The sequence below is a fragment of the Muntiacus reevesi genome, chromosome 15 (genome assembly GCF_963930625.1).
Source record: "Muntiacus reevesi chromosome 15, mMunRee1.1, whole genome shotgun sequence".
NCBI classification, from domain to species: domain Eukaryota; kingdom Metazoa; phylum Chordata; class Mammalia; order Artiodactyla; family Cervidae; genus Muntiacus; species Muntiacus reevesi.
This window is the reverse complement of record NC_089263.1, coordinates 23,306,352-23,328,433: the sequence shown is the minus strand read 5'-3', so window position 1 is coordinate 23,328,433 and position 22,082 is coordinate 23,306,352. Positions and strand designations below refer to the sequence as shown.

The 22,082-nt window shown below is 42.1% G+C and overlaps 1 protein-coding gene across 1 annotated transcript in view; it reads right to left on the bottom strand.

Moving 5' to 3' along the window:
• The window catches only part of BTBD1 (BTB domain containing 1), a 46,087-nt gene extending 35,218 nt beyond the window's left edge, over nt 1-10,869 (bottom strand). The window contains exon 1 of the mRNA XM_065906174.1: nt 10,210-10,869. Coding sequence (XP_065762246.1) covers nt 10,210-10,610 — 401 coding nt within the window. The 5' untranslated portion in view covers nt 10,611-10,869. The remainder of the gene's footprint in view (nt 1-10,209) is intronic.
• Between the last annotated feature and the right edge of the window lie 11,213 nt (nt 10,870-22,082).

Genomic DNA, 22,082 nt, shown 5'->3' with positions numbered 1-22,082 from the left:
TCACATCCCTTCCCTCTGCTTTTCAATTTCTCTATTCTGGTGGCCAGAATCACCGCCCAAGATCAAATTCTAGCTGGTTACATCCCTCAACTTCCCACTTTAACCAAATGCTGGCATGCATCCAATAAGATCATTATCCTTACAACTACTTCCAGTGGAAGCTGTTCACTCCCATCCTTCCCTGGTGGCTCAGATGGTAAAGAATCTGTCTGCAATGCAGGAGACCTGGGTTTGATCCCTAGGTTGGGAAGATCCCCTGGAGAAGGGAATGGTTACCCACTCCAGTATTCTTGCCTGGAGAATCCCATGGACAGAGAAGCCTGGTGGGCTACATTCCATCGGCTCACAGAGTCGGACACAATTGAGCAACTCCCTTACAATTCAGGTACAAAAGTGAAGGCTGCTGTTTTTCAAGATTACACTGTTTTCAAACATTTTTCCAAAACCTTTCAAGCCAGCCATCTATATCACCCTCATAATACTCACTTAACGGTACATGCCATTTAGTGATGAGTGCACGGAATTAAAAAAAACTTATGTCTCTTATAGTCAGGGGTAGGGGGATGAATAAAAAAAGAGGGAAAATTAGCATTTGTTGAGTCTCTATCATGTGACAGATGCCAATTCATTTAATCCTCCCACAGGAGGGGAGGTGCTGCTATCTGCATTTTAAAGATGGGGAAACAGGCTGAAGAAACACAAGAGCTGTCTACCATAACACACCATTTCTGGGCTTCTGACTGCTTTCAGTGTTAGACTCTCAGTCCAGTCAGGTGGGAGCTCTCTTAATTTGCCTGGACTCAAGAAGAGATCGCTTGAGTTTCAATCTGTTCCATCACTTGCTAGCTACATGACTTTAAACAAGTTATCAATTGTGCTCCTCTCTGTTAAGAAATGTGAACAACAGTATCTTCTTCATAATGTTCCGGTGAGGATTCAGTCAGTCAGTCAGTTCAGTCACTCAGTTGTGTCTGACTCTTTGCGACCCCATGAATCGCAGTACGCCAGGCCTCCCTGTCCATCACCAACTCCTGGAATTTACTCAAACTCATGTCCATCGAGTCAGTGATGCTATCCAGCCATCGCATCCTCTGTCGTCCCCTTCTCCTCCTCCTCTCAATCTTTCCCAGCATCAGGGTCTTTTCAAATGGTAGCCAAAGTACTGGAGTTGCAGCTTCAACATCAGTCCTTCCAATGAACATCCAGGACTGAGCTCCCTTAGGATGGACTGGTTGGATCTCCTTGCAGTTCAAGGGACTCTCAAGAGTCTTCTCCAACACCACAGTTCAAAAGCATCAATTTTTCAGCGCTCAGCTTTCTTCACAGTCCAGCTCTCACATCTATACATGACCACTGGAGAAACCATAGCCTTGACTAGACGGACATTTGTTGGCAAAGTAATGTCTTTGCTTTTTAATATGCTATCTAGGTTGGTCATAACTTCCCTTCCAAGGAGTAAGCATCTTTTAATTTCATGGCTGCAATTACCATCTGCAGTGATTTTGGAGCCCCAAAAAATAAAGTCTGACAATGCTTCCACTGTTTTCCCATCTATTAGTATCAGTTAAAATACACACAAATACTTAGTAAACGTTAGCTATTTTTTATACTGCTTCATTTTTTATCTCTATTTCCCTCTGTATTTCACAAGATTTCAAGTGTTCCAGCCCTTCTATTTCCCCCCCAGCAGTCACACAGTTAAATTTCTAAGAATTCTTGCTTCTTCTTCTTATTTTTTTTTAAACTCCACAGTACCATGTCTCATTTTCATGGATGCAAAAAATGTTCTCAGTCTCCAAGTTTTAAAAGTTCCTTTCTGTTCCCTGAATTACCTACTTCCTCGAGGACCAGCTTGTTCTTGGTCTTTATTATTCATATTCTAATTTTCCTCATACGTCAAAAGTTTAATGATTACCTCCAGTGACCATTCCAGTAGCTGGCGTGTTTTCTTTGCTGTTGTGTAAGTAGGATTGCTTTCCAGCTAAAACCTTCTCCAAAATGGAGAGGTGGGTGGGGAGCTGTGTATGTGGGAGGCTTGTTGATTGACTCCTTACCTGAGAGTGGGAAAGCAGCCTTTAGGTTAGATACCACACCTCCTCCACCCCTTTCAATGCCATTATTCTGAATTCCCTAAGATAAGCCAGCATCCAAGTTCTCCCCAGGTGGTTTGTCTAGTTTATGTAAAGAGGAGTCTGTCAGCTATTGTGGAGGGGGGTGCCGGGGCAGGGGGTGGGTGGTGGTGTGTGATGGTTAGTATACAAGAGTTGGTTGAGGGGATGACCTCATTTCACCTTGCTCACCACCAGCTCTCAACTTAGAGCGATGCTGGGGCTCAGCCAGGAAAGACAGCCCCCACCTCCACCACAGCTCCTTCTTCTCTGGATTCTGGGCTCCAGCCACTCCACTTTATTATCAACACACTTCCACCTGCCTTGTCCCTTTTCTACAATGACTTCCAACCTTTCTCCCTTTTTTGTCTTCACTGTAATGGATTGATTGCTTTTGTATTTCTCTATAGTCATTTTAACTGGAACAGACAGAAGGCTAACAACATGCTCAATTCCCTTCTTAAACGAGAAACTGATTTAAGTTTTTAAGGGAGAGATCGGAAGAAGTCTTCATATCTGTCTTAGTTTGTTTTCAGGCAAAAATTACTAGTTATAAACTATAAAGCTGAGATGAGGGACCTTTATTACCATTGTCTGAATAGATTCTAGCTTAAGGAAACCAGTTCCACAAAATTGAAGTACATGGTTCTGTAACAATCTATAATTGGGGTCCCTGACAAAAAAAGCTGGAAAAGGTTCCCACAAGAACTTCTACTCGAGATCCAAAACATGAAAAGAGGGTAGGAAGAACATTCCAGGAACCAAAGAATTGTGTTTTTAGACTATATTATATGGCCCACAGGGCTTCCCTGGTGGCTCAGTGGTAAACAACCTGCCTGCAATGCAAGAGATCTGGGTTTGATCCCGAGGTCGGGAAGATTCCCTGGAGAAGGGAATGGCAAGGCATTTCAGTATTCTTGCCTGGAAAATCCCATAGACAGAGGAGCCTGGTGGACTGCAGTCCACAAGGTTGCACAGAATCGGACACGACTGAGTCACTAACATATGGCCCACAACTCCATTCAAATTGCCTTTCATGACCCAGATAACCACAATGGTGTGATCACTCACCTAAAGTCAGACATCCTGGAATGCAGTCAAGTGGGCCTTAGGAAGCATCACTACGAATAAAGCTAGTGAAGGTGATGGAATTCCAGTTGAGCTATTTCAAATCCTAAAAGATGATGCTGTGAAAGTGCTGCACTCAATATGCCAAATTTGGAAAACTCAGCAGTGGCCACAGGACTACCAAAGGTCTGTTTTCATTCCAATTCCAAAGAATGCTCACAATACCACACAATGGCACTCATCTCATATGCCAGCAAAGTAATGCTCAAAATTCTCCAAGCCAGGCTTCAGCAGTACGTGAACCGTGAAATGAACTTCCAGACGTTCAAGCTGGATTTAGACAAGGCAGAGGAACCAGAGATCAAATTGCCAACATCCACTGGATCATCGAAAAAGCAAGAGAGTTCCAGAAAAACATCTACTTCTGCATTATTGACTCTGCCAAAACCTCTGTGTGGATCACAACAAAGTGCAGAAAATTCTTCAAGAGATGGGAGCACCAGACCACCTTACCTGCCTCCTGAGAAATCTGTATGCAGGTCAAGAAGCAACGGTTAGAAACGGACATGGAGCAACAGACTGGTTCCAAATCAGGAAAGGAATACATCAAGGCTGTATACTATCATCCTGCTTATTTTACTTATATGCAGAGTACGTCATGCAAAATGCCGGGCTGGATGAAGCACAGCTGGAATCAAGATTGCTGGGAGAAATATCAATAACCTCAGATATGCAGGTGACACCACCCTTATGGCAGAAAGTGAAGAACTAAAGAGCTTGATGAAAATGAAAGAGCAGAGTGGAAAAGTTGGCTTAAAATTCAACATTCAGAATACTAAGATCATGGCATCTGGTCCCATCACTTCATGGGAAATAGACAGGGAAACAGTGAGAGACTTTTATTTTGGGGGGCTTCAAAATCACTGCAGATGGTGACTGTAGCCATGAAATTAAAAGATGTTTGCTCCTTGGAGGAAAAACTATGACCAACCTAGATAGCATATTAAAAAGCAGACACATTACTTTGCCAACAAAGGTCTATCTAGTCAAAGCTATGGTTTTTCCAGCAGTCATGTAAGGATGTTAAAATTGGACTATTAAAAAAAAATTGGACTATAAAGAAAGCTGAGTGCTGAAGAATTGATGCTTTTGAACTGTGGTAGTGAAAACTCTTGAGAGTCCCTTGAACTGCAAGGAGATCCAACCAGTCCATCCTAAAGGAGATTAGTCCTGAACATTCATTGGAAGGACTGATGATGAAGCTGAAGCTCCAATACTTTGGCCACCTGATGCAAAGAACTGACTCACTGGAAAAGACTCTGATGCTGGGAAACATTGAAGGTGGGAGGAGAAGGGGACGACAGAGGATGAGATGGTTGGATAGTATCACCGACTCAATGGACATGAGTTTGGGTAAACTCCGGGAACTGGTGATGGACAGGGAAGCCTGGAGTGCTGCAGTTCATGGGGTTGCAAAGAGTCGGATGTGACTGAGTGACTAAACTGAACTGAAACTAAACCTTGGTAATATACCTTTGGCTTGAATATATTTAAGAAACATGTATATATTTATATCTAAAGACGTAGATTAAGGACATTATTCATCTCAGTAATGTTGTTTTTATGATAGGACAGCCTCAGGAATTTTTTTTAACTGATCTTATTATCAGATAAGAGTTGTGCATCTCTTAAGCAGTTGGCCAGTTTTTAATCTGACAAACACTGAATTGTAACTCTCTGGTCAGCTTTCCTGTTTTGTAATAGTTGCTAAAATGATCAAAATTAAGTCTGTATGGTAAGTATAGCATGCATTTTTATATTAGCTTCATCTTGACTGCTTTATTTCTTACCTCTGTGTTTCTTGTTAGACATTTTAAATTGTTTTTGGAGCAATGCAAGTTATAAATACCAGACTATAAACTGTAAGAAAGAGAACTCTCTGTTTCTTATATTTTTTCCCATATCTTTCCTACAGCACCAGGCTCAGTTTGGGCATCTGGCAAAGATTTAATAAATACACGTTAGCCAACTACACAGCTCAGTACAAGTTTCTAGCTATTGATAGGGAAACCATTTTCATTTCTAGTAAGAAAAAAGACTACTTAAAAATCCAAGAATCACCTTGATTCATATTTTACATATATGTTTTCCCCACATTTTATTTAATTACTAACACTGATGCAATTCAAAAACACTCTGTAAGCCAATATTTACAAATTATAACTTAAAATTAAACACAATATTACCACAGTACTTTGCATTTTAAAATTAACGTTCCTAATAAACTACATCTAAGAACAAGAGCACAGAGAAATAATTACAGGTCATCAAACTATTTCTGATTTTTTCCTGAAGATGAATGGCTTTCCAAAATATAAAACTTAGGTTACATTTAATCCAACTAAAAAATTAAACGACTAAGGTAAAAACTTCATTGTAAATTTAAAAAAATCATAAGATGATGTACAAGAAACTGTGTCACTACTGATTCATTCATTTTACTCAAAAACACTTACTGAGGGTCATATAATAATAGACAGGTCCTAGAAATACAGACAGACAACACTGCCCATAAAAAGCTCATGGTTTGGTAATAAAATGACTAAAAAGTAATGTCATAATTATAACAGCATTATATATTAGGCATGATTTGATAACTAATCTCTAAAGATGGCCCCAATAAATCATGTTTTCTATGATCCAGACCTTTACACAAAGCTGTCCCATAATGAATGTGGGCTCGCCCAGTTTGATTCCCTTTAATCAAATGAACATGGCAGAAGTAACACTACGCCAACCTGGGCCTAAACTCTGAGGATGCAGAAGCTCCTACTTTTGTGCTTTCAAGAGCCATGGCCTGCTGCTTGCCAGGAAGTCAGGCTAACCTTGCAAAGATCAGCTGGAGGAGCCTTGGAGAAAGAAACGCTCAGCCAAACCATAATCTGAATCAAACCTCCAGATGACCCTTGCCCCAACTGCTATCAGACTCTGATTGCATGGAAGACCTGAAGAATATGCTAGAAGAACCTCTCACACAGCTGTGAAAGATAAGACTATGTTTAAGCCACTAAGTGTTGGAGTGGCTTGTTCTACAGCAACAGATAAAAAACTAGATACAAGACATTACAAGAAGCAGAGCGCAAATCTGCCGGCAGTGATGTTTCATAAAGAGATAAAGCCTCAAGTATACCTGAAGAGTAATAATTAAGTGTGTAAACCTTCTAGGCAGACAAAGAAGTACAAAGGCAAGGAGGCATTAGAAGGCAAGTATTAAAATAAGAAAAAGACCATCAGCAGAACTGGGGTATTCAGTAGATGGAGAGGAAGAGGAAGAGATATCAAATCATAAAGGTCTTGTATATCGGCTAAAATGTTTAAATGCATCCCATACGCAAAAAGAAGTCATTAAGAGATTCAGGGGAGTCCTGTGATAATGTCTAGATATCAGAGAGATACCTTTGTTAACAGCATGAAGAATGAAGAGAGCTGAGTCTAAAGGCAGTGTGATCTGTTTAAAGCAATGTCAAAAAAAATTAAGATAATTGAGTAGAACCTTCAAGATTGGTCCAAACAGGATGAGAAACAAATGGAGTATAATGGAACCAAACTATAGCCTAGAGCCAAGCCCACCTGAGTCACCCCCAACTGACCCACATAACAAGAATATTCAGAGGAAGAATACACGATTGTTTTTCTAAGCTCCTGAGTTTTGGGGTGCTTTATAGCATTATTATGACAAAAGCTGCCTGAGACAGGACATATGAAGTGTGCCTGCCTGAAAGACTGTTCTGAAATTTGGGTTCACACAAGGTGCTCAGGAACAACAGTAAGGAGAACATGGTAAGCACTCATTCTGTGTTTATTTTTATTGTTGACAGTCCATCTGCATGTGTACTAAATAGACACTTTTTTTTGGGGATTGTCCAGTTTGAAACTGGGTTTGGGTTGAGTAGAAGTTTCACGGTACCACTAGGGTAGTACCTAGTACCATAGGTTAATGGGAGAAAGGAAGACAACAGCTAAAGACAGAACCTGTGGAACAGCTGTCACCTGCTCCTTTTACTTCTTCCACAGTCTAATCTCCAAACAACTGCCAGAAGGAGTTTTTAAACCAGATCACAGCAACCCGATTCCATGAACAGACAAGCCTGGCGGGCTATGCAGTCCTGGTGGGGCCACAAAGAATGGGACACTACTGGTGACTAATACTTTCACTTTTCCTATCAACTCCCTGTTCAAAACCCTTCAAAGGATTCCCACCATATACGGGGAATCCAAGTCCTTCCATGGGCTCTACAGCTCTGCACAATCCTGGCCAGCCTATCTTGTTGACCTCATCTTCTGCCACTTTTCCCCTTATTCTATCTGTTCAGATCACACTGGTTTACTCTTGCAGTTTGTCTAACAGGAGAAATTTTGGGCCTTAAACACGTTTTTCCTTGCTATGAATAGTCCTTCTCCCACAGGTTGATCATCTTTCCTTAAAACACTTATTTGTACTTGACATTTTGTCTTTGTTTCTCCCTACTAGATGACTAACTCTGTGAGGGCAGGGACTTCCTCTTGTTCACTGCTGTATCCAATATCTAAAACAGTACAAGGAAGGCAGTGTTTCTCAAATGAACAACTAAGAACATCACTTAAAGGTCTGGCAGGTCAAAATGAGCAGTTTCTTAAAGTGCTTCAAACTCAAGTTCAAAAGCCTTTAAATAATGTTTAATTTAAGTTGTAAACATAAAAGTATGCTCAAGCTAACCTGCTTTTCAAGCTCAGCAAGTACCATGAGGCATCTTTTTGTCACACAATAACAGGTAAATACAGCATCTTTGCTTTACAACCAGTCAATAACCTAAGTTTAAAAATCAGTCCAGAGAACACTTTCAGAATAAAACAATGACTAGAGCCTGAAGAAGCATAAGTATCATGACCACACTGAAACTAGAAAAATTTCAAGGACTCAGATGAATTCACTTATTTTCTATTCGTGGGAAACAACAGACTGATTAACAGTTTCAGTGAAAATATGAAACCAGCATTTTCTCTCTACATTCTTATCCTAGTAATCTCTGTATTTTTTTAAGAGAAAAAGCTACCCAACAATATTTAGATCAGTGGCTCTCAAACGTAGCCAATATCAGATTCAGGGAGAGTATTAAATATGCTCTCAAGGTCCCACTGGCAAACATTACAATATTGTAAGGAGGGAGGAAGAGAATTAAGAATTTAACAGGTGATTACAATGAAGGTGAACCAACAATTTATTGAAAAAATACTTCTAATTGAGAAAATCTAAAGAAGTAGAACCAATGCTCCCAGGCAACTTCAAACCAAATCCTAATATGATCTAGATATTAGCTTTTGAGTTGTTTTTTTCCCTTTTACAAATGTAATTGAACTAAATTACAAAACATATGAGAAACAAATGAAAAACAAGTCAACACCATCTTGCCACTCCAACCCAACTTTGGTTAGCATTTCAGTATATTTCCTCTCTCCCTTTCTCTAAGTATATCTTTGCTGTTTCTTTTCTCAGTTTTTAATTACTGTGAGCAGTTTCAAATGCTAATTATACATTTTTCTTTTAACAATAATGTTATTATCTAGTCTTCACGACTATCATACTTAGTAGCTGCACTCCTGCTAAGTCACTTCAGTCAACTCTTTGCAACCCTATGGACCACAGCCCGCCAAACTCCTCTGTGCATGGGATTCTCCAGGCAAGAATACTGGAGTGGGTTTCAGTGCCCTCCTTAGCAGCTGCACCACATGCCATCAGATGGACCTATCACTGTTAAAACCACTCCCTCTGCTACACTACTTCCTCACTACTATAAATAGTCCTGCAATATTGTTGTGTGGAACATTTTCAGTACTTGAATACTTCCTACCTGAGGGGAAAACAATCTACAATGCCAAACTGTTTTCCTACCACCTTTGCCGGAAAGGGCTTGCCAGATGTTATCTTCACCAAAAAAACCAAAAAACAAAAACTGGAGGGTTTGTGAGGATAGGAAAAGTACTATACTTTTAATTTGCACTTCTTTAATTGCTAATGAGGTTAAACACTGGCTGCCAATTGTATTTTTTCTTCCCTAAATTATCTATCCTGTCCTTTATTCATTTTTTAATGGGATTTTGGTATTACTTTTCTACCTGTTAACTTTGTATTCCATTTCCTACTGATCTTCCTGAGTGAGCTGTGAGCCTTTGTGGAGAACTTATCTGTTCCCTGACCTACCTGTTATGCCTCAGTACCATTCAAGACCTTTGTTTTAACAATACATTCTATTCGGGCAGCTAAAACCATCTCATAATGAAACACACATGGTCTCTGGTATGGGCTGGCTCTGTTACCTCCGTCAAGTTACTTGACTTCTCTGGGCCTCAGTCTCAGTCTCAGTAAAACTGTATAAAACAATACTTACACCTTCCTAAATGGACTTTTGTGAATAACAGCTAATAATGCCAGACTATTAGCTCCCTCCATTAAATAATATTAATCAGAAGTCAACCTTCTATCCTCACATAATCAAAAAGCCAATTCTAACACAGATAGGAAGATAGGTTTTTTTCAGCAAACATAATCTTGTCTGCAGGAATGCAAGCTAGCTAGAACAAAACGTACTTGTTTAGATGTTCACTTTCCTGGATCATGACAACTAATATTAATGAAAAAGGAGTAAGAATTAAAAAATAAAATTAAAAGGTCATCGGTCTTCCAAGACTCCGCAACTACCCCTCTCGCCCAACAAAAACCTAAAACGTCGCAAATAGGCCATCAGGGCGACCTGACCCAAACTCTGTTCTCATCACGTCCCTAATTCCCTACCCTGGGTGAAACCCCGCTACTGGAAACGGGAAAACGCACGCTCCTGGGCCCCAGACACTAGTATTTACCCTGACGACAGGCGGGCAGCCGTCCGGGCTGACCAATGTGTTTCGACCTCCCCGAGCATCACCGACGCGGGAGAAAACTGAGGCCGGGGGGTAAGCAGAGCCTCGCCCAAAGTCAGGGCCCGGCAGCCGCCCTCACCTCAGCAGCGCCAGGAAGGCGGCGGGCTCCACGTCGGGCAGCTCGATCTCGGCCGACGTGGTGGCCATGCGACCGTTGAACATGGCGTCGAAGACGGCGCTGCCGGCCGCCAGTACGAAACGGTGGGCCGGGATGCGCTGCGGGCCCCCGGCAGCGCCGCCGCCGCCGCGGCCCTTGCCCAGCACGAAGCGCACATCGCTCAGGAGCTCCGAGTTGAAGAGGAAGGCGAAACGCTCCTTCAGCGACGCCTTGGTCGCCTGCCAGTTGTAGAGCGGCTCCCGCTTCAGGGGGAGCAGGGGCCCTAGAGAGGAAGTCGACGGCGGCGGCGGCCCCGCGGCGCCCAGCTCCGCTTCAGCCCCCGGGACCTGCTCGCCCGTAGCTGCTGGTCCAAGCGAGGCCATCCTCCAGCGGCGCGGCTCTGCGGGCTAGAGAGAGCGAAGCCGCCGCCCAACCGCCATCGCCGAGGCCGGCGCCGCCTCCCTACCTTCCGGGAAAGGCGCTTCCGGAGGCCGCGCGCCTCCGCCGGCCCCTCCCCGAGCTGTCAGGCACGCGTCCCCGCCGCGGGGCTGAGGGGCGGAGGCTCGTCCCCGCCGCGGGGCCGCCCCAGCTAGCTCGGGCTGGGGCGGTATCCTTTGCGAGGTGCCCAGCGCTCCCGGAGGTGGGAGTTCTACCGGGGCTGAAACGCTGGGCTCTTCCTTCCCTTAGGCCCCTCCTCACCAACTGGAGCGCCTCCCACTTGTATCCAGGACGAGTTCCTAGGCTCTCCTTCTGGGAGTTTCACGTCTGGAAGAGGAGGGGGCGGAGGGCATGGCCAAGAAAGGTTGTAAGAAGGGAGAAGGTGATTTCACGTGGCCCCCTCCTCTAGGAATCGTCTTAGTCACCCCTCCAAAGGGGCACGGTTCCTATGGTAATACTGGGAGCAAGCGTGGAGCCCTTCTACGTCTAACAGCCTCGCCCTTTCCTCCTCCCTCTTCTGCCTCTATTTTTGGTATCTATATAGATCAGGGATTCTTTTTTCTTTCCTTTTCTTCTTCTTTTTAAAATGTGTTTGAATTACCAAAAATTGACCGTATTCTAAATCAAAAAACAAACAAAACCCCTCAAAGGTACCAAAGTAAATTAGGGCTCCCCTGGTGGTTCGTGGTAAAGAATCTGTCTGCAATGCAGGAAACCCTAGTTCGATCCCTGGGTCGGGAAGATCCCTTGCAGAAGGGAATGCAAGTATCCTTGCCTGGGAAATGCCATGGACAGAGGAGTCTGGCAGCGCTACAGTCCACGGGGTCGCCAAGCGTCAGACAGAACGGGGCAAGTAACACTTGTATCTGGTAAGGGACAATAAAATCATAATTTAATAGAAAAAATAAAGACACTGCATTATCAAAGCTTGTGGAATGTGATAAAAATTGAGTGCAAAGAATAGCCAAAAGCACTTCTTGGCCAAACTGAAAATAAAAATAGGTGAAATAAAAATAAGTGAATTCGAGGATTCTGGAAAGATAGCAAGAGTTCGGATCACCAGGAGTCTGTCTTCCCACGTAAACAATTTCACTAGCAGAATCTGTTTGCTGTACTTATTTTAGAACGATGGACTCTCTTGAAGGCTGGTAACTTCTAGTGGAAGACTTGGACAGCAAATTGCTGTTGATTTCGATCAACTTCAGCTCTTTGCACAGTAGCAGCTACGCGTCCTCCACCACCAGCCACATGGTAGTACACAGCTCTGTCAGCTACAAATGGCACTTGCCATCTACCTCTGCAAGGATCAAATTATGAGCCACTGCAGCTACTGATGTTCAACACCCCATGAAAGGAGTTCAGGGTGGAGATCAGGAATGAGGCCCTCTGTGCTCTGGGAGAAACTGGTCGAACAGGTCTTCAGATAGATATTTTCAGGAGATGATTTTATGAGCCCAATCCTTGCCTCTCCTTGTATCTAGAAAAGCACTAAAATCCTTCATGGTGATGTCTGCTCCTCATGACTAACAGTAACCTTCTGCAAAATATATGTCCTTGATTGCATGTATTCCTCCCTTCACCAAAATCACATCTATATTGACCGCCCCTCCACCGCCCCCCCACCACCTACCATGCCTCTTTGGAGCAGTTTCTCAAAGCTCTCTGAAATGCTGTCTCCCGGGCTGTAGCCATCATTTTGCCCCAAATAAAACAACTTACAACTCTCACATTGTGGGTTTTTTTCAGTCGACAGCTTGTAGGAGCCAGGGAGGGCAAAAAGGCACCTATCCTCCAAATATTGGGGATCTGCACTCAAGAGGATTTCTGTTTCTGAACACAAAGGCACAGACAAAGAGGGGGAGCTATTGTTGTTGGGGGTACCTCTCTCCACTGCCGCAGGATGCTTTAGCTGAAGTGACTTCCAGGGGTTTTAAAGGACCAGCACCCTTCCCCACCCCTCCTTCATTTTCACTTTTTCCCTTTTGTGGAACCAGGTATTATAAAGACTAGTATATTAAAAAGCAACAGTACACATGGGAAAAATTAGAAAGTGACCATACATGCCCAGGGAACGGCAGAGAAAATGCCTGAGAAGACCTTAAGTTTACACCTCAGGCAGGTCCTTGGCAAAGAGACAGATTTTAAAACAATCAATGCAGGAGACATGGGTTTGATCCCTGCTCCGGGAAGATTCCACATGCCGCAGGGAAGTTAGGCTCAGGTGCCACAACTGCTGAAGCCCAAGTATTTAGAGCCCAGGCTCCACAACAAGAGAAGCCATGGCAATGAGAAGCCTGTGCACCGCAACTAGAGAGTAGCCCCCATTTATCTCAGCTAGAGAAAGACTGCTTGCAGCAACAAAGACCCAGTGTAACCAAAAATAAAATCAATAAATAAAATTAATAAAAAATTACTTTAAAAAATAGAAAACCCTGGGGAAAAGGAGAATCTGACTTCCAAAGTTACCATATTACTAGACTGAAATGTCCAATATCCAACAACAACAAAATCACAAGTCATACAAAGAAATGTTTATTTGACCCATGCAAACAAACAAACAAATCAGTAGAAAGAAATCACTTCTACAAAAGACCTAATGGCAAATATACTAGGCAGACTTTAAAACAACTATTTTAAAGACGGTCAAAGAACTTAAGAAAATGTGAATAAAATCAAGAAAATGATGTGTGAACAAAATGGAAGTATCAATAAAGAGATAGGAAACCTGAAAAGAAACCAAAAAGAAATTCCAGAGCAGAAAAGTACAACTCAAATAAAAAATTCACTAAAAGAATTTAAAGGCACATTTGAGCAAGCAGAAAAAAAAAAAAAAAGAATCAGCAAACTTCAAGATAAGACAACAGAAATTATCAAGCAGAGACCAGAAAGCAAAAAGCTTGAAGAAAATCAGACAAAAGAAAAGCAAAGAGCCTAAGAGAACTAGGGACTTGCCTGGCGGCTCAGATGGTAAAGAATCTCCCTGCAATGCAGGACACCTTGGTTTGATCCCTGGGTTGGGAAGATCCCCTGGAGAAGGAAATGGCAAGCCACTCCAGTATTCTTGCCTGCAGAGTCCCATGGACAAGGAGCCTGGAGGGCTACAGTCCACGGGGTTGCAAAAAGTCAGACACCACTGATCGACTAACACTTTCACTTTAAGAGAACTACGGCCCCTCATTAAACAGTGTTGTGGGAATCCTAAAGGGAGAAAAGAGAGCAAAAGGGGCAGAGAGAACACTTGAAGAAATAATGGCTGAAAACTTATGAAGCAAAAACTGACAGAACTGAAGGGAGAAATAGATGGTTCTACAGTAATAGTTGGAGTCATCAATATCCCACTCACAGTAATGGACAGAGCAACCAGACAGAAGATGAGTAAGGAATAGAGGACTTAATAATAAACTGACTAGATCTGACAGACATATACAGAACACTTCATTCAACAATAGCAGCATGCACATTCTTCCCAGGTGCACGTGGACTATGTCTTCTCTGACCACAGAGAGATGAAGTTACAAGTTAATAACAAAGGGAAAACGGAAATTCATAAAATCGTGGAAATTAAGCAACATATTTTTAAAATATTTATTTTTATTTTTTAAATTTACTTGGCTGCACAGGGTCTTAGTTGCAGCATTCGGGATCTAGTTCCCTGACCAGGAATCAAACCCAGGCCCTTTGCATTGGGAGTTCAGAGTCTTTGCCACTGGACCACCAGGGAAGTCCCAGACATTCTTACTAAGTTATTTATAACTTAGAGAATTCTTGCTAAGACTGAGTTAGACAGGCCAAAGACAGGCCTGGGACCACAGCTAAGGCATAGTTGAGAAGTAGGCTCAGAGGAACCTGACTGAAGTTTGGTCAAGGAGATTTTGTCAGCAGTAAATAATAAGTATTGCAGATAAGACTTGAGGGACTAGGGTCCTAAAGAGAAGGGAAGCACATGAGATTTACTTCTGCTTTTTCCCTGAGGGCATTTTCTAATTTATTGCTTGTTTGTTAAGCAGAAACATCTTTCCCAGTGCCTCAGATGGTAAAGGATCTGCCTGCAATGTTGGAGACCCAGGTTCAATCCTTGGATCCAGAAGATCTCCTGGAGAAGCAAATGGCAACCCACTCCAGTATTCTTGCCTGGAGAATTCCATGGACAGAGGAGCCTGGAGGGCTATAGTTCATGGCGTTGCAAAGAATTAGACACAACTGAGCAACTAACACTTTCACTTTCTTAAGCAGAAAGAATTCAAGAGACAGACGATGAAACTGCCAAGGTTGGAGTAGAGTTCTAGAAAATAGGGAACTATGAAGATTTTCCCTTCCTAAAAGGGAACCCCAAAATCATCATATAAATTAACTTCATGCTTTTGGATAATTTCTAAGTTGTGCATGTACAAGGAGAAACAATAGCAGCTGAGAGAATAGAGATAAGTAGACACTTCACATTTGACAGAATGAGGTCCACTGGAGAAGGGAATGGCAAACCACTTCCGTATTCTTACCTTGAGAACCCCATGAACAGTATGAGAAGGCAAATGATAGGATATTGAAAGAGGAACTCCCCAGGTCGGTAGGTGCCCAATATGCTACTGGAGATCATTGGAGAAATAACTCCAGAAAGAATGAAGGGATGGAGCCAAAGCAAAAACAACACCCAGTTGTGGATGGGACTGGTGATAGAAGCAAGGTCCGATGCTGTAAAGAGCAATATTGCATAGGAACCTGGAATGTTAGGTCCATGAATCAAGGCAAATTGGAAGTGGTCAAACAGGAGATGGCAAGAGTGAATGTCGACATTCTAAGAAACAGCGACTTAAAATGGACTGGAATGGGTGAATTTAACTCAGATGACCATTATATCTACTACTGTGGGCAGGAAGCCCTTAGAAGAAATGGAGTAGCCATCATGGTCAACAAGAGAGTCCGAAATGCAGTACTTGGATGCAATCTCAAAAATGACAGAATGATCTCTGCTCGTTTCAAAGGCAAACCATTCAATATCACAGTAATCCAAGCCTATGCCCCAACAAGTAACGCCGAAGAAGCTGAACGGTTCTATGAAGACCTGCAGGACCTTTTAGAACTAACACCCAAAAAAGATGTCCTTTTCATTATAGGGGACTGGAATGCAAAAGTAGGAAGTCAAGAAACACCTGGAGTAACAGGCAAATTTGGCCTTGGAGTACAGAATGAAGCAGGGCAAAGGCTACTAGAGTTTTGCCAAGAGAACGCACTGGTCATAGCAAACACCCTCTTCCAACAACACAAGAGAAGACTCTACACATGGACATCACTGGATGGTCAACACTGAAATCAGATTGACTATATTCTTTGCAGTCAAAGATGGAGAAGCTCTATACAGTCAGCAAAAGAAGACCAGGAGCTGACTGTGACTCAGATCATGAACTCCTTATTGCCAAATTCAGACTTAAACTGAAGAAAGTAGGGAAAACCACTAGACCATTCAGGTATTACCTAAATCAAATCCCTTATGACTATACTGTGGAAGTGAGAAATAGATTTAAGGGACTAGATCTGATAGACAGAGAGCCTGATGAACTATGGACAGAGGTTCGTGACATTGTACAGGAGACAGGGATCAAGACCATCCCTATGGAAAAGAAATGCAAAAAGGCAAAATCGTTGTCTGAGGAGGGCTTACAAATAACTATGAAAAGAAGAGAAGCAAAAAAGCAAAGGAGAAAAGGAAAGATATTCCCATTTGAATGCAGAGTTGCAAAGAATAGCAAGGAGAGATAAGAAAGCCTTCCTCAGCGATCAATGCAAAGAAATAGAGGAAAACAACAGAATGGGAAAGACTAGAGATCTCTTCAAGAAAATTAGAGATATCAAGGGAACATTTCAGGCAAAGATGGGTTCGATAAAGGACAGAAATGGTATGGACCTAAGAGAAGGACAAGATATTAAGAAGAGGTGGCAAGAATACACAGAACTGTACAAAAAAGATCTTCACAACCCAGATAATCACAATGGTGTGATCACTCACCCAGAGCCAGACATCCTGGAATGTGAAGTCAAGTGGGCCTTAGAAAGCATCACTATGAACAAATCTAGTGGAGGTGATGGAATTCCAGTTGAGCTATTTCAAATCCTGAAAGATGATGCTGTTAAAGTGCTGCACTCAATATGCCAGCAAATTTGGAAAACTCAGCAGTGGCCACAGGACTGGAAAAGGTCAGTTTTCATTCCAATCCCTAAGAAAGGCGATGCCAAAGAATGCTCAAACTACCAGACAATTGCACTCATCTCACATGCTAGTAAAATAATGCTCAAAATTCTCCAAGCCAGGCTTCAGCAATACGTGAACTGAGAACTTCCAGATGTTCAAGCTGGTTTTAGAAGAGGCAGAGGAATCAGAGATCAAATTGCCAATATCCGCTGGATCATCGAAAAAGCAAGAGAGTTCCAGAAAAACATCTATTTCTGCTTTATTGACTACATGAAAGCCTTCGACTGTGTGGATCACAATAAACTGTGGAAAATTCTGAAAGAGATGGGAATACCAGACCACCTGACCTGCCTCTTGAGAAACCTGTATGCAGGTCAAGAAGCAACAGTTACAACTGGACATGGAACTACAGACTGGTTCCAAATAGGAAAAGGACTATGTCAAGGCTGTATATTGTCACCCTGCCGATTTAACTTCTATGCAGAGTACATCATGAGAAACGCTGGGCTGGAGGAAGCACAAGCTGGAATCAAGATTGCCGGGAGAAATATCAATAACCTCAGATATGCAGATGACACCACCCTTATGGCAGAGAGTGAAGAGGAACTAAAAAGCCTCTTGATGAAAGTGAAAGAGGAGAGTGAAAAAGTTGGCTTAAAGCTTAACATTCAGAAAACTAAGATCATGGCAACTGGTCCCATCACCTCATGGGAAATAGATGGGGAGACAGTGGAAACAGTGTCAGACTTTATTTTTGGGGGCTCCAAAATCACTGTGGATGGTGACTGCAGCCATGAAATTAAAAGATGCTTACTCCTTGGAAGGAAAGTTATGACCAACCTAGACAGCATATTAAAAAGCAGAGACATTACTTTGCCAACAAAGGTCTGTCTGGTCAAGGCTATAGTTTTTCCAGTGGTCATGTATGGATGTGAGAGTTGGATGGTGAAGAAAGCTGAGCGCTGAAAAATTGATGCTTTTGAACTATAGTGTTGGAGAAGACTCTTGAGAGTCCCTTGGACTGTAAGGAGATCCAGCCAGTCCATCCTAAAGGAGATCAGTCCTGGGTGTTCATTGGAAGGACTGATGCTGAAGCTGAAACTCCAATACTTTGGCCACCTCATGCAAAGAGTTGACTCACTGGAAAAGACCCTGATGCTGGGAGGGATTGGGGGCAGGAGGAGAAGGGGCACGACAGAGGATAAGATGGTTGGATAGCATCACTGACTCAAACCCATGGACATGGGTTTGAGTAAACTCCGGGAGTTGGTGATGAACAGGGAGGCCTGGTGTGCTGCAGTTCATGGGATCGCAAAGAGTTGGACACGACTGAGCGACTGAACTGAACTGAACTGAACTGAACTGACAGTATTAGGGAGACAGAAGTTTTAGTTCAAGGTCCACTAAAATGAAAGAGTCTTAGTAATTATATTGGGATCTCATAAGGACATGCTCTAGAAGAAAGGGTTACACGCTAGTAATATGAAAAAAATTAGCTAGCATAAAACCAGTCTTTTGACAGGGTCAAGGTGAAATGTAGGAGCTGCTGCAAGGAAATTCAATCCTATTTGAAGAAAGATATACCATCCAGAGACTCAACATTTTTTTTTCTACAATGTTGTCAGGAAAAAAATGAAAATTATGAGGCATGTTAAAAAAGAGAGAGAGGAGAAAGAAGAGACAATAGAAATCAGTTACGGATGATTAAGTTCTATGGACAACAGACTAGTTCTATGGATAAATCCAATCAGTTCTATTGGATTTATTAGACAAGGACTGTGAAATAGCTATGATTAATATGATGAGGAAAACAGAAGATGGAGAATTTCACCAGAAAGTTAGAATCCATGAAAAAAGGGTCAGAGATTCTTGACTGGAAAAGCACTATAACAAATTGTGTTTAACAGCGAATTAGACACAGCAAAACAGATGACTAGTATAACTAGAAGGCAAGTAGTAGAAGACTGTACAAATTGAAACAGAGAGAAAAAAGGACAGAAAATACAGAAAAGAGTATGTGTCTATTAATCATCTGAGGCAAAATGAAAAAATGGACTACTACAAGGAGAATGAGAATGAGGCAGAAGAGTATTTAGAGAAATTCTGGCTGGAAATTTCCCAGAGGTATTGTCCCAAGAAAACCAGGTGGGCATGCATAATTGTTTTAGACCTAGCCTCAAAAGTCATGCAAATGCAGGGCCATATCCATTATATTCAACTGATTACAAATAAGTCACTAAGACCAGTCCAAATTCAAGGAGGGGGCACACATACCCTTCCTTTATGGAGTAGTATCAAAGAATTCATGGCCATATTTTAAAACCACCACCCTACTGACGGACCTATTTGTAGGGCAGGAATAGTGATGTAAACGTAGAGAACGGACATGTGAAAACAGCGGGGGAAGGAGGGGGTGGGACAAGCTGAGTAGCATTGACATATATACACGACTATGTGTACTGAGGCCTCCCAAGTGGCTCAGTGGTTAACAAGCTGTCTGCCAATGCAGGAGGCGCAAGAGATGCGCGTTCGATTCTCTGGAGTAGGAAGTGGCACCCCACTGCACTATTCTTGCCTGGAAAATTCCATGGACAGAGGAGCCTGCCGGGCCACAGTTCATGGCGTCACAAAGAGTCGGACACGACTGAGTGACAGAGCACGCTGGGAAGCTGCCGTGTAGCACAGGGAGCTCAGCTTGGTGCTCTCTGATGACGGAGAGGGCTGGGATGGGGGAGCGGGGAAGGGGACTCAAGCAGGAGGGGATATATGTATACTTGTAGCTGATTCACACTACTGTGCAGCAGAAATTATCACCACGTTGTAAAGCAATTACACTTCAATTAAAAAAAACAAAACCACTGCTCTACTAAAATGAAACATACCTATATCCTAGGACTGAGCCATTCCACTCCTAGGTATATACCCAACAGAGACCAGTACTTATGCCTACCAAAAGAAGTAGATGAATGTGCATAGCTGCTTTATTCATAATAAATGAACAAATGATGATCAGTACTAGAATGGATAAATGGTGGTATATTTCTACAATGGATGAAAAAGAACAAATCCATATACTGAAATAATATGAATTAATTTCATGTTGAGCAGAAGTCAGACACAAAGAATGTATCATGATTCTATTTATATCACACTTCACCATAGCAAAACTAATGTGGTGCTAGCGGTCAGAATAGCACTTAGTTTTTGAGGGTTGTTGAATGGAAGGGTGCATGAGGGAACCTTCTAGGGTAACAGAAATATTATGTATATAGTGGTAGTTACATGGGTGTTGTTCTGGTTCTTTATTACTGTGTAACAAAACTGTCCAAAACCTAGTGGCTTAAAACAACAATTATTGGGGTCTTCCCTGGTGACTCAGTGATAAAGAATCTGCCTGCCAATGCAGGAGACACGGGTTCGATCCCTTGTCTGGGAAGATCCCACCTGCCGTGGAGCAACTAAGCCCATGTGTCACAACTATGGAGCCTGTGCTCTAGAGCCTGGAAGCCACAACTACTGAGCCCATATGCTGCAACTATTGAAGCCTGTGTGCCCTAAAGCCCATGCTCTGCAACAAGAGAAGCCACCACAATGAGAAGCCTGTGTACCTCAACTAGAGAAAAATCCGAACAGCAATGAAGACCCAGCACAGCCCCCCAAACTTAAAAACAAATAACATTTAAAAAAAAATGAGTTATGAAGCTGAAATAATACAAAATCTAGCAGGCATTATAGCATATACCACTAAGACAGTGTGACAGTGTGACAGTGTATTGTCCAACTGTTGGCCTTGATCTCTCTACTTTAGTCTCCTTAACTGTCAATTCATTAGTAGATCAATAAAAGTCATACCACAGAGTCAAGAGTAGACCTGGTTTTACAAGTCTGAACTGTATATAATGGTGTGTGTGTGTAGGGGGGGTACTTTTTGAGGAAAATAATGCAAAATCAGAAAATTGGGGTATATGGGTTCTTAATTGCACAAGTCTTTCAAACTTTTCTCTATGTTTGAAATTATTAGAAAAATCAGTTAGAAAAGTATTTGTTTATAATGAGAAAAAAAATAAGAAATCCACTTTGGGGAGATGTCTAAAGTGTTGCAGTTTTGTTTATTTTAAAAAATGTTTTCCAGTTCTTCCCAACCTGCTTTATGTTAATATTTTGAGAGCCACAAACAGGGAAGTAAAACATGAATTAACATAAGACTCCAGTGAGGTGAACTGAGAGAGCAGCATTGACATATGTACACTACCGTGTGTGCAGTAGCCAGTGGGAAGGTGCTGTCCAGCACAGGGAGCTCAGCCTGGTGCTCTCAGTGTTCTAGAGGGATGACAGGACGGGAGGAAGGCTCAAGAAGGAGGGGGTATGTGTATACATATAGCCAATTCACCCCCCCGTACAGCAGAAACACATGCAACATTGGAAAGCAACTTCACTTCAATTAAAAAATAAATTTAAAAAAATCATGACTTCAATTTCTCCCACACCCTACTTTTATGCCTTATTATGGAAGAAGTCACACATTTTAAAAAGCTGACAACTATCACAAACAGCACAATTCCAGGAAATAACATAATCTTTTTAATCAAGTAACTGACTGAAAGAAACTTTTATAATAATTTTTTCCTATAGTTTGTCTCCTGGCGTGAAAATAATCTTGAGACATCATTTTCTGAGAGAAAACAGAAAATTTATGCTTTTCCTCTAACAGGATCAGAAAATTTATTATACACTGTTTAGACAAGATTTTGCATTTTCAAAACTTGTTGCTAATAACATGCATATTTTAAGCATTATTGTGAAACCTTGGAACCTATCTCTAATGTTTCCCTTCTGTCTGAGGTGTAATAGACATTTATAGTACTGCTAGAGGTCCGTGCCCAACAAACGGGAATTCTGATAAACTCTATTTTGTGTGATTCCTGTCACAAAAGGCTATGATTAGCTATCATTGTAATCAATGAATTATCAAGAATATTCCCCCAACCAAAGAGAGGAATTCTTTTTTGACCAGATGTTGATAAAAACCAAACCCTCCTCCACTTGCAATTTTACATTTGATGGGTTGGAACAATTTCCCAAAGAAATCTGTTGTTATTTATTTTTAACCTTGTTTTTTTCCACTGCCCGCATACTGCTGGGGCTGGGTCCCAGAGGATCCATTTATACTGTAATAAGAGTGCTGGCTTGTACCTTTGCGTCATGATGCCAGGTAAGCTGTCACAAAGGCAGT